Genomic DNA, 16,180 nt, shown 5'->3' on the forward strand with positions numbered 1-16,180 from the left:
AGCTTTCCTAACGTAAAGAACATCTTGAAGCGGCCCTACAACACCATCGAACAAAGCGAACGCCTCAAACGTGCGTTCCCGTCCGCTCCAGGTGTCGTCTAACGACAATCCCGGAACTCAAAGATGCACTCGTGAACTAAGAACAGATTCATTGTTGCCTCATAATGAATGCCGGCCATGCCTGAAAAGGCGGGGCCTTGTTTGTAAGACAATGAAGCAGACCAGCAGTGCTAGAAGATACAGCTCAGAGTACTTTTTAAAAAGTCACGGGAATTCGACGTTTGACACTTCCATTGTGATTAATTTGCTGCAATGCAATGTGTGTGGAATGCAATATCTAGAGCAAACAGGAGCCTCCTTCAGGCTCCGGCTCAATAATCACAAAGCTCACGCAGCATTAACGCGCCCGAACCTGTCCTTTTCCAAACATTTGAGCCTCCCAAATCATTCTTTTGATAAACTAAGCGTCAAGATCTTAGAAAAGGGCTTCAAATCAAACGGGGAACGGGTGCAACGTCAGCCGTACCCCATATACCAATTCAACACACAAAAAAAGGTATAAATGAGGATCCAGACATACTTGCAGCCATTAAAACATTGCAGTCTACGTAATCATTTCACTGGCACTGTGTATATAGCCGGAACCGGACTATACAAATCACCCGTACCCGAGGGAATTTGTTGAGTGGCCGTTTTCCCAATTTTTTGCACCGTTGTTCCTTTCTTTCTGCTTTGCTATTATTTTTTTTTTATTTTTGGGTTTCTCTCTTACCTCCGTTTCCGTTCTTCCTTTTCACTCCTATCTTTTTCTCTTTTTTTACATTTTTGCCTTCCCTGTTATAATATTGTGTCATAACATTGGAATCATTTTCCTGTTCTCCTTCACAATCTTACAATTTAGGTATTGTTGCTTATTGCCGGTGCTGCGTCAGCAATGTCTTCCGTTCAATATCTCCCCAATACATTTGCCAAAGCATTGTTTGGGATGTTTCAACATCCCGATATTGCACATAACCCTAAAATAAGCAATACAATTCTGGCATCTGCGTTAATACCCCAGCGTACATATTTTTGCCACTGTTATCTCTATTGGCATTGCACTTGTTTTACCTTCCATCGCATTTACAGTCGTCCTCTACGCCGGCTACCAAAGCATGGCAGTATATATTCTTCTTTGTTCACGCCATCTCCTTCTCCCGCTTGTGTTGTAATTTCGCTGCCCGCAACCCCCCTCCCGCAACTCAGCGGAGGGGAGACACCGACGAGCCACGTGTTGCCGCTGGGCTCCGCAGTGGCACCACTTAACGAAGACCTGAACACTCGGTCTAGCGCGTTCTGGAAAGGTATCCGTGCGGCAGGGAAACAGTGGAATAGGCATGGACCATTCCCTCTGGCCTTCTGCACGACCACAAAATGTCGAGTAATTGTGTCAGCTCCGGAAACGGGCCCATAAACGGGCTCTAAAATGCCTTGTTCGCACTTTCAGAATATGTGGTCGGAGGCTCGCTTACGGAAATAAGACAAAATTTGATCCCTTTGCGCGTCGGGGCATTTGCATAGAATCGGCTTGAGGCGGCAAGTACATTGCCTTCTCTCATTTCACACACACAACCCTCCTTTTGGAGGCTGTTGAGCTTTTCGCGCCCCCCACCCTTCATTAGCCACTCGAATCTCCACCACTTGCATTCCTGTTCAATGCTGTTCCTCGTCCCTTCCCCTTCTTTTTTCAAATATTTTGGCGGCTCTCTCTCCCTTTTTTGTTCATTTTTTGGTTGATTCTTCTTCTAATCAGGGAGATTCCCACATCGTGTGTGTGTTATCCATGTATGTTTGTGTGCGGTTTCGTTGGCCATTCATGGACCCGCTTTCCACTTCCGACATATATGCGCTCTTCCGAAACCATCATTCCCAAGGAAGGCTTGTCTCAAGTCGAAACGTAGAAATAAACCCTCCGCTGGCAGTTGACGTCACCGAGGTTTCTTAGTTTGTGTTCACCACACCTTCGGACCCATCCGCAGCATGTATAATATTTATATATATATATATATATGTATATACTTATATATATATATATATATATATAAATATATATATATATATATATAGATATATATAGATATATATAATATAAAGTATAACTAAAAAGTCGGAAACACAGCAAGAACAATAACCAACAAGGTTTACTTACGTAGCGGCAACGGGACTTGCCTTCATCAGAGTACAGTTACATGATTTTGCTGTCACAAACATTTGGAACACACTTCTTATACAGCTCTGCAGAAAACTGTGAGAAGGAGCGGAAGATGTTTCGGAAACGGAGAGTATGCATGCAGTCGGGCTACGCCTATGTTACAACAACAACAACAACAAAAGAGAGAGAGAGAGACTGACAGAGATAAACTTTCGGGACGTCACTGTTACTACCTCCCATGGTCGGCTTCAAACTAAACTGTATAGAAATCCGACAGACACGCGGCAGTATTTGCACTTCCAAAGTAGCCATGTCAGTCACTGCAAGACAGCAATACCTTACAGCCAAGCCCACCGATCTAGGAGAATTTGCTCAAACCAAGCCGACTTTGATAAAACTGTCGATAACTCAAGACCGCCCTCCTGAATAAAAAATGCCCGGAACAAGTTATCGACGACGCTATTTAGCGAGCCAACCAATTACACCGTAATGAAATCAATAAGAAAAAAGCCCCGAACGATAACCCGCAAACTTAGTTTTAACCCACTCATCCTCCGCTCCAAGAGTGTCAACCTTTCTAAAAAAACCTCACAATATCCTAATGCAAGCTGACCGCTTAAAAAGCATCCCCGAACCACCACGCGTTGTCTACTGGCGTAAGAAGAATTTAGGCGACTTTCTTACTAACTCTCTTATGAACCCGCCGTAAACTGCTGTCTGCATGCCCTGTAATAAACCCCGATGTAAAGTATGCCCACACATGACCACTACACAGCGCGCCACCAGCACGGCTTCAGACTACTGCGTAAATATAAAAGGCAACTTTAACTGTGACTCCTTTAATGCTGTATACCTTCTAGAGTGCACTGTTTGTAGGCAACAATATATCGGCCAAACTGAAACGCCCTTCCGCATGCGGTTCAATAATCAGCGCTGTCATGCAAAAAGCTGCCCTTATTCGCCCCTGTCAAGACATGTGAACTGTCCTGGGCATGCATTTGAACATCGTAAAGCAACGATGTTAGAATCCGCTTTCAAAACCCACCACGACCGTGAGGTTCGGGAATCTTTTCTCATTTATAAGTTTGGGTCAGCGACGCTTGGGATTAATCAAAGTTACGGAAAACTAACGTGCTTATCCCTCGATTAAATTAACTGCTCATCAGTGATCCAATAAACCACGCTGCAATACATATAAGTTTTGTAGCGAGATGAATGGGCCCATGATACCTTCGGGCATGTGCCGTGCGCAGGCACCAAACATCAGCTATGTATTTAAAGAGGGTGAAGTGTAATGGAATTTAGGTAGGCACTTCCTTTCTGCAGAGTGCTCTAGCTTATATATATATATATATATATATATATATATATATATATATATATATATATATATATATATATATATATATATATATATATATTTATAGAAAATAAGCGTTGGCAGTCAAGAAAACCTTAGAAAGCAAAGGGGAGGTTGTGGGAGGTTATCGAAATAGATGAAGAATTTTTTGTGTAAGAAACCAATTTCTTTCTGACTCAAACAAACCTTCATCTGTTTCTATGACCCACCACAACCTCCCCTTTGTTTATATAAGAAAACATTGAACAAGGTAGAAAACACGATTGTTCCTAACCTTTCAGCCAAGAGACTGGCCTTCGTCCGGCCAAACTCGGTGAACTGATGTACATTTCCTTCAACCGGGCCGATGGCAGAAAAACGCATTTAGGCGGCACTTTCGCAGCCAATCGGGGAGACGCTTCTTCACACCATTGAGCCATGTACCCACCAGAAAGAAAGGGGCCCATCACAAAGGGTCACAAAGTTGGAACCAGAAAATGCGGGCTTCGGTAGAAGAGGTTTTACCGTTGACGAAGTAGCTTAGAAGAAACAGTAATGTAGAGTGAAGAGAGGGACAAACAACTTTTAATTCTTGCGAGGCTCAGTCCTACCAAGTTTCCCTTAGGTGAGGAAGGTGTGCGAATTAATCTTGAGCCCTTTTAGTGGTCAGAAGCTGTAGCTCGTATGAGGAGCTCCCGGTCACCTCTATTGAGGTAGTGGGAGGGTTAGGTAAACGGTGCGAGGGTAAAAAGGGGCATTCGCAAATGGCGTGTGGCGAGGTATTTCTAGAGCCAAATGCCGGGCAGTTTGGGTGAGGTTATAATGTGTGACAGATGTCATGGAGGATGTGTCTGGTGGGGATGGAATCTGTAATTGTCGCCATAATCTAAGGGCGGCGGCCGCGACGTGTGAGAGGGAATCAGTTCTCGCCGCTGTAGGTGGTAGTGTGTGGGAGCGTAGTTAAAAATATGCAAGGGTTCACGGGCGTTTCGTGCGCAGTGTTGTGAGACGTTTACTTCTGGTGTCCGGTGCATGGGTCCTCGAGCAGCCAGGTGATCCGTTTCTACCCAGCCTTAACCGACATGACCGGGGTTCAGTGGAGGACTATGGCTTGACCGGGAAAAGAGCCGGATAGCAAAATTTGACAAGAAGGGAGGATGTGTCCCTGTTTGAAATTTCGTACGGCCGTCCTAGAATCGGCGAACATGCGAGATGGGGGCGGTTGGTGTGTTATGGCCAGCGCTATGGCCCCTTCATCGGCCTCATAAGGGTGGACTGTGCGGATGGTGGCTTGCGCTGCTGGGGTCGGTCTGTATCCTGTAATATTAGCGGCAGCAAAAGCTGGTCGGCGTCTACTCTGCGGAGTTCACGTTAATGGGGTCTCGAAATGGGGGAATAGGTGTATCATTACTAAACAGTGCAACAAAAAGACAGACTTTAGCTGAGGTACACAGGACGAGCGCTGACTTCCAACTGATCTTTTATTGAAAAAACACATATTTATACCCCACACACCTACACACACGTGCCATAAATGCACACAACAAAATAAGCGATTCATCATAGCGGTGCTATGGCGCACCACACACGCTCTAAAAATTCCCATTAAGAACACACACACTTGAAACGATAATAAGCCCTCTCAAGCCATGACACACGTGTTGCACCCCCAGATTACTTTCTACTTTGCGTTCCTTCCCCCTTGTAAAAAATCAAGTTCCTTGGCTGACAAAGAAACCGAAGGTACGCTGATGCAATTTTCCCCCAACCTAGCAATTTTCGCTGATTCCACTATCTCCCTTGTCATCTGGTCACTATGGCGCTGAATGACTTCGCATTTGTCGAACATAGGAATGCACTTTCCGGTGGTGCCTTTGCAATAACGGCAGTGAATGCCTAACTGCCCTTTGACACTTGTTCGTACTTTGTTGCTATGCTCACGGAGCCTCGTATTAAGACACCTTCCCGTCTGGCCCACGTACTTTTTTTCCGCATGGCAAAGGAATCTCATAGATTACCGACTTTGCGCATGGGACGAACATCGTTTTGTGCTCAATGGAGCACTTGTGGGAATCCTTTCTCGGGAGGTACGTCTTTTAGCAAAGGGCCCCCAGTTTGCGAGGGGCGGAAAAAACCACTTGTACGTCAGCGGCATTCCCTATTTTTTTCAGCCTATGGGCTATATTATGTATGTATGGAATCACTGCAACCTTCCTTTTTTTTCCTTTTATACCACAACCGTGGCCTCGCCCTCGCTCCGGCGGCGGTTCTTCTTCAGCTCCGGCAGCGGTTCCTCTTCTTCTTCAGGCAAAAAAACTTTGTACTGATTTAAACCTAACGGTTCTAGCGCAGAACATTGAAAAGAGTGCCTCGTGCTCCCTTGAGTTGTTTTTCACGGCTAAAACGCACAAACTTGATTGTCCGCTAAGGGTAATCATTTCTGAACATGGAACATGGCAGAAGTGTTTGTCCATGTACCTTCAAAAAGGGCTAGGGCTGTTGATGTTAGACGACCTTTTCTTGATCAGGAACTCTCAAGGTGTAATTACTTTCCTAGCAACTGGCAGCACCACGGGGGTTTCAGCCTTCTCAATAGACATTAATGACCTATATTACTCTTTGCCACATGAAGGGTTGACGACCTGTGTTGAAGAAGGAATTGATAACTATGGTGTGGTAGCATTTCAAAATGAAGTACGAAGGTGAGCCAGAGGTTTTCTTAGCCTGTTGTTTATGCATTTAGTTTCTACGTTTGCGAAGTGGGATGGCAATGTGTACCTACAAACTAATGGTGTGTGTATAGGCTCTTGTATAGCCCCAGTTCTCGGCGACCTGTATTTGGCATGCCTTGGACGAAAAGTGGCCAGTGAATTGGGTGATATGGGTGCTCTCCAGGTTGTTTGCTACGTAGATGAATTTTTAGTGTTCCTAAACTGCTTGGGTGCACCCGGTGGCGAGCAGGTGCCGGAAGTGTTAGGTGTGTTCCAGAAATGCTTTAACCCGTTGACGTTGACGCATGGAGTACCAGAGAATAACGTTTTGAGGTTCCTTGACCTGCGACTGCAATTTTTTGAGAACCACGTTTCCTGGCAGTATGAGCCCCGCCGTAATAAGCCACTACTTCCTTTCTCATCGGGTCACTCGAAGCTGGTGAAAAGGGCGATAGTGAAGATGTGCCTTACTAATGCACTAAGAAGATCGTGCGCCCACAGGATGCAGGATAGCATCCATGCACAAGAAGCGCGCCTGCATATCTCTGGCTATCCACATGACGTGGTGACGTCTGTGGCGGGGCAGGTTCTGAGGGAGCTGAAGAAGAACCGCCGCCGGAGCGAGGTGGAGGCCACGGTTGTGGTAGAAAAGGAAAAAGAAAAAAGGAAAGTTGCAGTGATTCCATACATACATAATATAGCCCATAGGCTGAAAAAAATAGGGAACGCCGCTGACGTACAAGTGGTTTTTTCCGCACCTCGCAAACTAGGGGCCCTTTGCAAAAAGACGTACCTCCCGAGAAAGAATTTCCACAAGTGCTCCACTGAGCACAAAACAAAGTTCGTCCCATGCGCAAAGTCGGTAATCTATGAGATTCCTTTGCCGTGCGGAAAAAAAGTACGTGGGCCAGACGGGAATGTGTCTTAATACAAGGCTCCGGGAGCATAGCAACAACGTACGAACAAGTGTCAAAGGGCAGTTAGGCATTCACTGCCGTGATTGCAAAGGCACCACCGCAAAGTGCATTCCCATGTTCGACAAATGCGAAGTCATTCAGCGCCATACTGACCAGATGACAAGGGAGATAGTGGAGGCAGCGAAAATTGCTAGGTTGGGGGAAAATTGCGTCAGCGTACCTTCGGTTGCTCTGTCAGCCAAGGAACTTGATTTTTTACAAGGGAGAAGGAACGCAACGTAGAACGTAATCTGGGGGAGCAACACGTGTGTCATCGCTTGAGAGGGCTTATTATCATTTCAAGTGCGTGTGTTCTTAATGGGAATTTTTAGAGCGTGTGTAGCGCGTCATAGCACCGCTATGATGAATCGTTGTTTTGTTGTGAGCATTTATGGCACGTGTGTGTAGGTGTGTGGGGTATAAATATGTGTTTTTTCAATAAAAGATCAGTTGGAAGTCAGCGCTCGTCCTGTGTACCTCAGCTAAAGTCCGTGTTTTTGTTGCGCTGTTTAGTAATGATGGATAACCAACTCGCCCAATACTGCACTTGGAGTGATTGATTGATTGTAGGGTTTAACGCGCCGACGCTACGCAGGCGATGAGGCGCGCCGTAGTGGAGGGCTCCGGATTAATTTTGACCACCTGGGGATCTTTATCGTGCGCCGAAATCTCGTACACACGGGCGTTTTTGCTTTTCGCCTCCATCAGAAAAGCGGCCGCCGCGGCCGGGAATACTGCACTTTGGAATAGGTGTAAGTGCGCTAAGGCACGGGCCCGTAGTTGCGCTACTTGGTGTGTAGGATGCATGTAGCAGGGAAGGGGGAGAATTTTGAGGTTTTCGCCGTGGCATAGGGGTTGATGGTGAAGTTGGGAGAGGGGAACTGGAGCAACGAACTTTAGTTGTTGCAGGAGGATCGAACCTGTGGGGTTTGCGGATAGGTGAGCGATTTTGCTTAGGCGGTGTGCTTCCAAAATCTCGGGGATGGCATTCAACGTGCCATTTGGATGCGGATCGTGGAGGTTATGGGGGGAAGAAGTGCTGCTCTGTATACCCTGTGCTGCAAGGTTTCCAATTTGCCGAGTTTAGCTTTTGTGAGTGTTAAGTAAGGTAGAGAGTACGCCAGGCGTGATGTGAAAGGAGCTGTAACTATTGTAATCTTTTTCGGAGAGGCCGTGGCCGCGGGCGGTGATCCTGCGGATGAGTCGCGTTTCAGCTGAGTGGGCCTATTGTGGAAGTGTTGCCTCGGTTTTGCGGCAGGGTCAGTCCAGTATGGTGAGTGTTTGCGTAGGTGTTATTGGCTAGTAATCTATTTCTATTTGTATGGTGGAGTGCACGGGTTTACCCAGTGGCCTTAGGTTAGGAGGAGTTTTTTGGACTTTTAAGGGGCACATCATTTGCTTGCCGACAGGGCGGAGTTGTGTGTGGTGTCTGTAGACTTAATGTGGGCATCACTGCCAAGAGTTACCCAAACTTAATGTCGTCGGCATATATGCTACTGTGAAGGGAGGGAGTTAAATTGACGAGATCATCATAAAGATCACGAATGTGAACCTAATCAGTTGGATAGGTCGGCCGATAATTGAAGAAATGATCAGATGAAGCGATGATTGTCTGGATCGTTGGCCGACGGCACGTAGCCGATGACGGTCTACTCCTAGCAAAGCAATATGTGCAATATGTACATTTTATTTACACTGCATACTTACAACTCTTAAGACTCATGATCACATAAAAGAGGTTGGTCGAGCCGGGCTCGCCACTCTCTCCTGTCCTCTCCTTCTGTTTCACCACCAAAACCCCGCCCACAAAAGGGACGTCACCATTTGAGATATAGGATGGCGTATTCATTAACCCAAACTAGGCCACTGATTGGCCACAGTAATAAACGAACTTAGGTTAGTGCAAAATAGTCACGTGACCCACCTCTCTCACTCTCATATCAAAACGCGGAGGTGTTCCGCAAAACACAATTATAACACAAAAAAACGAACCAACTCAAAGCAAACATCACGACAGCCATCGGTTCTCTGGCGGATCGTCTTTAGGTACTGCCGAACCGTGCGCGCTTATAATTATGCCGCCTGCCGCCAAATTTCGTTGCTGTGTAAACAGGTCGAGCGCCTGACAAAGCCCGCTGGCCTACCCATTGACGCATTCCAGCCACCGAGTCGACAGGGACTGAAAAGTGCAGCGAATGGTAACTTCGCGCAGCAGCTTTGAGCACTGGAACCGTGGTGGACAGAGCGTCTAGTGCCCTCTTCCCACCTTCGACCCCTTGACTGACGTTCAGCTCCCACACACTTCGGTGTTTATTATGGCGCTAATCGCGGTCGGTAAAATGTCAATGGTCCGAGTTCGCCTGTTTTCCAAACGAACGAAAGGAGATCCTGTTTCAAATGCTATCGTCGCTTCTAACTATTTTGGAATGTTCGATGCATTTGTATAAGTCATCTTCGGGACCGCTCGTCGGGTGAACACGGCAGCGCGGGAAACGAAAAAAACCTTCCGCTGTTTCTCCACACGCCTCTGGGGCCCAAGTCAGCTCGGGCGGCGTTGAGACAAACAGAATACAAGTAAACACGCTATACCCAACAAACAATACCTAGTTGCCGGGCGGAAATATTTAAGTAAGGTGCGCGAACTTTACATTTCCCCACCAAGAATGTTGGTAGTACACTAGCCGTACGTACAACATAAACTCCGGCATAAACTCCAGCTGTGTACGTAGAACGTACACTCCAGAATAAACCCCAATGCAAGAAACTACAATGAAAATCAATAATACTGGAATACCTAATATGGCCAGCACGCACCATCCTCTAGACTTCGATATCCTTAAACACTACAGCACACGGAATGCGAACTTGGAACTGTCCCAGAGGACGCTCACAACCACAAAAGAAAACATGAACTACCCAGTAGCCTCCAAAAAGGCGAAAGCTTTCAACAACTTGACACGCAGAAGCAATCTCGATTTATGCCCAGCAGACGTAAGAACACTTCTCGGCACGTAGAGGCAACCAACCCCACGAAGGTTGCTAAAACTAACAACAATAAATGAAGTAATGATATAAACTACACATACAGCTACGACGCTTGCTGGATCATCCTTTCAATTTACGGAAAGAAGAAGACTCTCAAACACACCCAGAGGTAAGAAATGTGGCTACTTCTGCAGCAATACCAAGATGTTCAAGAAAGTTCAGCGTCTGTTCATGCACTCGCGGGCGAATATTCTTTCAGAACACACAAAAACTCAAGAGAGTTCATTACTTCTGCGGTTCACACGCTGTGCACTGAGAGCTTGCGAGAATTCAAACTTACCGGCATCCACACCACCAAACATGCACCGAGTGGGGCCCCATTGTGAGTGTGATGCTGCGTGTGTCCTCGAAGCACGCTAATGGAGATTCGGTGTAGGGGGAATATTTTTTTTCGCATGTGTGTACATGAATGAGTTTTCGGGTGCAGTGCATGTGCTTTCGTTTCCTGAGTAGTGGATCGCAAGTGTGTCTTCCAAGGACTTGAAATGTGCTTTATCAGAGGATGCAATGGTTTTCAGGATTTTCCCCAGAACGAAGTGTGCAGTGTTTCCCGTTTGGCATGTTTTCGCGTAAGGGGACCTAGGGTGGGTCAGCGGTAAGCACCAACGGTGTGCGCAAACTTAGAACAGTTGCGTGTGCGATATGGTGCGCGTGAATGTGCATAGTACAGACGACCGAAAGTCCTCTGGTAGGACCGTGCTGGGGTTCGTTTGTACACGTTACAACGATGTATCGGAGCTGTGTGACCAAATGAACACTGACCGGTATGGGACGTTTTGCTTCTTTTTCTTTGCTACGTGCTTAGTGTGTTGCTTGTTTAGAGCGGTGTGTTTGTGAGGTGGCCTGTCGTTTGGGTTGGTAAGAATATTCTGGTAGAATATTCGTTAGGGGGAGCCGTGTCACAAACACCGACCAGGCCCTCAATGTTTTCACTCGGGCGGCCAACATGACGACTTCCTCGGCAGAAGACGGCCATTTTTGGCCGCGCTTCGGCTCCTGAGTCACCTAATCTGCTTTTGCCATGTTCGTTTTTTTTTCCTGCCTTCTGTTGTCACTGCTCCGAAGAGGGCAGGTGGCGGGGTCGCGGCTATCCCAATTTCTCGGGAGGCGACGTCAGTTCGCCAGAAGGAACCAGTATGGGCCATGTCGGGCGCCTCCGCGATTCCGGGAAGGCGACGACACAATCAGGACAGCAGCCCCGCATTAGTAGGTGCGGCGTGTTGGCAGGGGCCCAGGAAAAAAGAGCCACCAATGGCGACGGCGGAGTGCAAATGTGCAGGACAGTCGGGTGATCGGGCGAAGTCTATTTTAGGGTTATCGAGCAGGAGCTTCTGGCAGTCAACTGGATATTTATCAGCGTGCAAGACGCTGGGAAGGGACGCGGATTTAGCGCAAGTCCGCCGCTAGGCTTGCCGTGGGTCGACAAGCGCCAGGTCTACAGGAATGAGTTCGCCTTGTCGTCGCTAGTCATCAGGCCGACAAGATTCCACACCCCGGGCCCCGAAAAGCGTAAGTGACTGCTCCTGCGCGACGCGGCTTTAGCGGCAATCCGTCGGTAGGCCCGCGGCAGAACGAACAGCGCCTCGTCTTCGGGAACAAGTTCGACTCGCCGTCGCGAGTCCCAAGACGAACCAGACTCCGTACCCGGAGCACCCAAAAGTGTAAGCGGCTGCCCGGCGAAGCGTACTCGACTTCGCCGTGACTTTCTGTCATTGAACTCGCCGTTGCCCATAGCCACTCCTAGGGTTAGGATGTATGCCTTCTCTTAAAGTGTTTCTTGTGTCCTTGCAGCCTGCGTACTTGCTATGTAATATTTTGTTGTTGCATAGGGTTAAGATGTATGCCTCCCTAGGGAGAAGTTCTCTGTATTGCCCCCAATGTGTATTTAGTTTTTTTGTCGTTGTTGCTTGTGTAGTTAACACCGTGCGGTAGCCGCCCAGCGCGCACGTGTGCCCAATCTACGGCATCCCCCAGCTTAGTGCCCCCCGCACACAAAGCCGATGTCCACGTAAAGCTTTTTTCTCTTGTCTCTTTTGTCTAGCGTTGCCTGTCCCCATGTAATCTCTTCTTGTGCATGAAGTGAAAGTATTTTGTTTAAAACGTAGTCGTGCACCCATGTGAACTCTCAGTAACTCGAGCAACTTCGCACACGCACGGGCCGGTCACCCTGCAAGTATAAATAACTGTTGCCGGGCGTTTTTGTTTGCGTGAGCGAGCACAGGGGGTTGTGACACACGTAACCATTCTGTGAATAACATTGGAGAGATTGTGTCTCCTTGTCTGACGCCCTTCCTTATTGGTATTTTACTGATCTCCTTATGTAGGACGTTGGTAACTCTGGACTCAGTGTAGATATCCTTTAGCATTCTTACGTAATGCTCGTCTACACCCTGATTCCGCAATGCTTGAAAGCGTACTGAGGATTCGGCAGTGAAATGCTTTCTAGTAATCTATGAAGCCTATATATATAGGGATTGAGTACACTCCGCGCATTTCTCTGTCACATGATTGTGTATGTCAATATTGTCCATTGTTGAACAGTCTATACGAAACCCTGCTTGTTCATTAGGTTGACTGAAATCAAAGGGGGCAAAAATTGTGTTAGCTATTATCTTGGTAAGTACCTTTTATACGACTGATAGTAAGTTGATCGGGCAGTTTTTTGAAGTCGTCCATGTCATCTTGCTTTTTGATTAGATTGATGTTGGCGTTCTTATAAGGTTCAGATACAATCGCGGCCCTTAGGCATTGAGTATAAGGATTTACAGATTCTTCAAGAGGTCGGCTGTCATCTGATCCTCACCACGTGCTTTGCCCTCTTGCATTTTTTTCAAAGCATCCTTTACTTCTCCTGTCATTACTGGCGCTATGTTTATCTACTCCCAACTATTTCCTTCGTGTCACGGCTACTGTACAGATCCATATAGAACTCCTCGGTTACTATAACTATTTCCCTATTTGTGATGACATTGCCTTGCCTGGCTTTAGCAAGGAAATGTCGTCTTTAACAAGTCAATGTTCTAACGAGAATAGAATCGTTGGCCTGAAAATATTATGTAGAAAACTAAAGTAATGCATAATAATCTCGGGAGAGCAAGCGGTTTGAGATAAGTGGGGAGACAGTGGAAGTGGTAAGCGAATATATCTAGTACACCTGCAATATATCTACTTAGACCCGGATCCTAAACATGAGACAGAGATAATTAGAAGGATAAGAGTGGGGTGGCTGCATTTCGTTGCATTCTCAGATGATAAATGGCAGCCCACCATTGTCTCTGAAGAATAAAGTGTATAACAGCTGTAACTAACCGGTACTTCCCTACGGAAAAGAAACATGGAGGCTCACTAAAAAGGTTCAACTGAAATTGGGGATTATGATAATAAAACAACATTTATTGAGCCAAAAAGATTTGGTTGTGCCTACAGGCTACAGACGGGGGTGGTTCCCTGTTCAGGGGACCCATATGTCGCCCACAACTTCTAGCCCGTGGCCGCCAGTGCTAGATGGGTTGGCGGGGCTGGACCAAAAGGTGTCCCATCGCTCACGGAGTGGGGGGGCGAGTGGAGGTAGGATAGGGAGTGTAGAGGAGGGAGTAGGGAGAAGTGTACTCTTGAGGAACGCGCATTCCGCCATGACGTGCGACAGGGTGCCGTCGGTCTGATTGCAGAAAGGACAGGTGGCGTCGTGTAACTCGGGATACATGCGATGGAGCAGGGCGGAGTGCGCGAGCGACCCCGCCTGCACTCCTCGCGGGATCGTTTGTGGTTGCCTGGTTAGAGTGCGCCGTTCTTCCCTGCAAGCTCGAGTAATCTGTCTGTAGCTTGTCATTGGGGTCGGGGTATCCGCCTCATTGCGCGACAGGGTGGCTGCCCAGAACGTGATTTCGCTGGCGCGGTAGTCGTCCATGGTGTTGTCTGCTACCCCAATGTGATCCGGGACCCACACGAGGTCAATGGCTCGTCCCGTTGTCCCGTTGTTCTTCAAAATCGCAAAGCTGCGGAGGAAACACGTCCCCTTCGGTAGTTGCCGTACGCAGTATTAGAGTCCGTGACCAGGGCCTCGACGCCCGGTTGAGCGAGCACCAGAGCCACAGGTGCTATACAGGGATCTCTCGTCCTCGTCGATGCTGTGACGATCAGTCGGTCGTGTGTCGTAACGACGCCGCCGCCCGGTCACTGCCTTTCCTAGCGAGTCGTCCACGTAAAAAGCCCCGGGATTCTCCGACGGCTGTCGGGCCAGGGCTTGGGCCCGCGCATCGCGCCGCCCTTCATCCTTACACTGAATCATGTTACGGGATAGGGGCTTGGCTTCGATTGCCTCCTTCCACATCTCAGGTAGGGGCGCCGTCGTGGGTATATGTTCTATCCGCCGTCCCAGCTAGCGAAGGACGGCGCGTCCTTGTTCTGTGCTACTTAGTCTGACGCGTTGATTAGATAGGGGAGCTTCATCAGCTCGTCCACCGTATTGTGCATGCCCGTGTCCTGTAGTCGTCGGGTCGACGAGAAGATGGGAGCGCCCAGAGCTTGATTCGTTGCCTTGCGAATGAACGTGTTGAGGGTGTTTCTCTGTATCCTCGTAAGCTGGTTAGCTGGAGATACGGGATCGAGTGGGTGACCCTCGACACGACAAACGCCCGAACCAGGTTGATGGCGTAGTCCTCTTTAGGCCTCAATTTCTGTTAAACAGCCGTCGTAACAAGCCGAGTTGCTGTTCCGTGGTGGTTTTGATTTTAACGACGCCGGCATGCGCTTTCCCGTTGTTCCGCCGCAGGGGCTCAGTATCCTACACCTCTGCGTCGGCTTGACCTATAAGCCTTCGATTCTGACCATGACGGCAGCTTGGGGCACCTTCTTGGGTCTGCCCGGCTGTTCGACTAAAACTTCCGTATTCTGCGGTGCGGAGCACAACCCGCAAAACTTTGCGTACCCATGCACGGTCATGGCCCCACGCTATAAGGAATCCTCGATCCGCCCGTCGGAACCGCCCTTCTTCGTCCACACCGTGATGTCGTCGGCGTAAAGGGAGTGGTCAATGCCGTCTATTTGTTCGAGTAAATGATGTAAGGGAAGGACAGCCAGGTTGAAGAGCAGGGGAGACCGGACAGACCCCTGCAGGGTGCCCCGCTCACCGAGCTCGATGGGAACCGTATTCTCCCCTTCTACTGTTATGGTTGCTGTCCTGTTGGTCAAAAAGTCCTCCACGTAGCCAAAGGTTCTCCGGTCACACATTGTCATTTTCAAATTCGACAGCCGGCTCGCACTTGTCACGTTGTCGAAGGCACATTTCAGGTCCAGAGCGAGGATCGCCCGCGGACCGTGCCTCGTTGTTTTTTTCACCATCATGTCGTGAAGCTGCACCATTACGTCTTGGGTACTCAGATGTTTGCAAAAACCGAACGCCGTCGCCGGCATTTGCCCCGTTTCTTCGGGATGCCCCTGCAACCGACGTAGAACCATGCGCTCCATGACTTTTCCGACGCAGGACTTGAGGGAAAGGGGACGCATTTTGTCTATAGAGGGGGCCTTTCTGGGCTGCGGGAGGAATCGCACATCTTCTTCCTTCCACTCGCGCGGCAACCGCGATCTCTACCAGGCTTCGTTGACGTGCCGCAGGAGCTCGCGCGCCGCCGTATCGCTCATGTTGGCGAACAACTTGTAAGTTATGGCGTTCTTGGTGGGTGCACTTCAATTGTTGCTCTCGTCTTTAGCAGTCCACAGTTCTGCCATGGTAAACGGTCGGTCGAAGTCTTCGTTGTCGCGGCCTTCGTACTCCTACGGGATCGGGTGTACGCCCTTCTCGGTCTGCAGGTATTATTTGTCCGCGAGGTCCTTGAGCTGTCGCCATTGTACGAGTTGAGCACCTTCGTGAGGGTGTGGTTGGTCACCGTTTTGCTGCTCGTCGTGTCGATGAGGTGGCGCAGGACGTCGACGTCTTCCG

The 16,180-nt window shown here is 48.5% G+C and overlaps 1 protein-coding gene across 1 annotated transcript; it reads right to left on the reverse strand.

Moving 5' to 3' along the window:
• Positions 1–15,192: 15,192 nt before the first annotated feature.
• On the reverse strand, positions 15,193–15,603 carry LOC144148246 (uncharacterized). The gene has a single exon (XM_077679815.1). The coding sequence runs from the start codon at positions 15,601–15,603 to the stop codon at positions 15,193–15,195; it is 411 nt and encodes a 136-aa protein (XP_077535941.1).
• Positions 15,604–16,180: the final 577 nt, after the last annotated feature.

This window comes from Haemaphysalis longicornis, unplaced genomic scaffold (assembly GCF_048455015.1).
Source record: "Haemaphysalis longicornis isolate Haplotype H1 unplaced genomic scaffold, Haemaphysalis longicornis Haplotype H1 scaffold_8, whole genome shotgun sequence".
Lineage (NCBI taxonomy): Eukaryota > Metazoa > Arthropoda > Arachnida > Ixodida > Ixodidae > Haemaphysalis > Haemaphysalis longicornis.

Excerpts from the sequence above, each read along its gene's own strand:
- LOC144148246 (XM_077679815.1), bottom strand. The coding sequence starts at position 15,603 with ATGGTGCAGCTTCACGACATGATGGTGAAAAAAACAACGAGGCACGGT.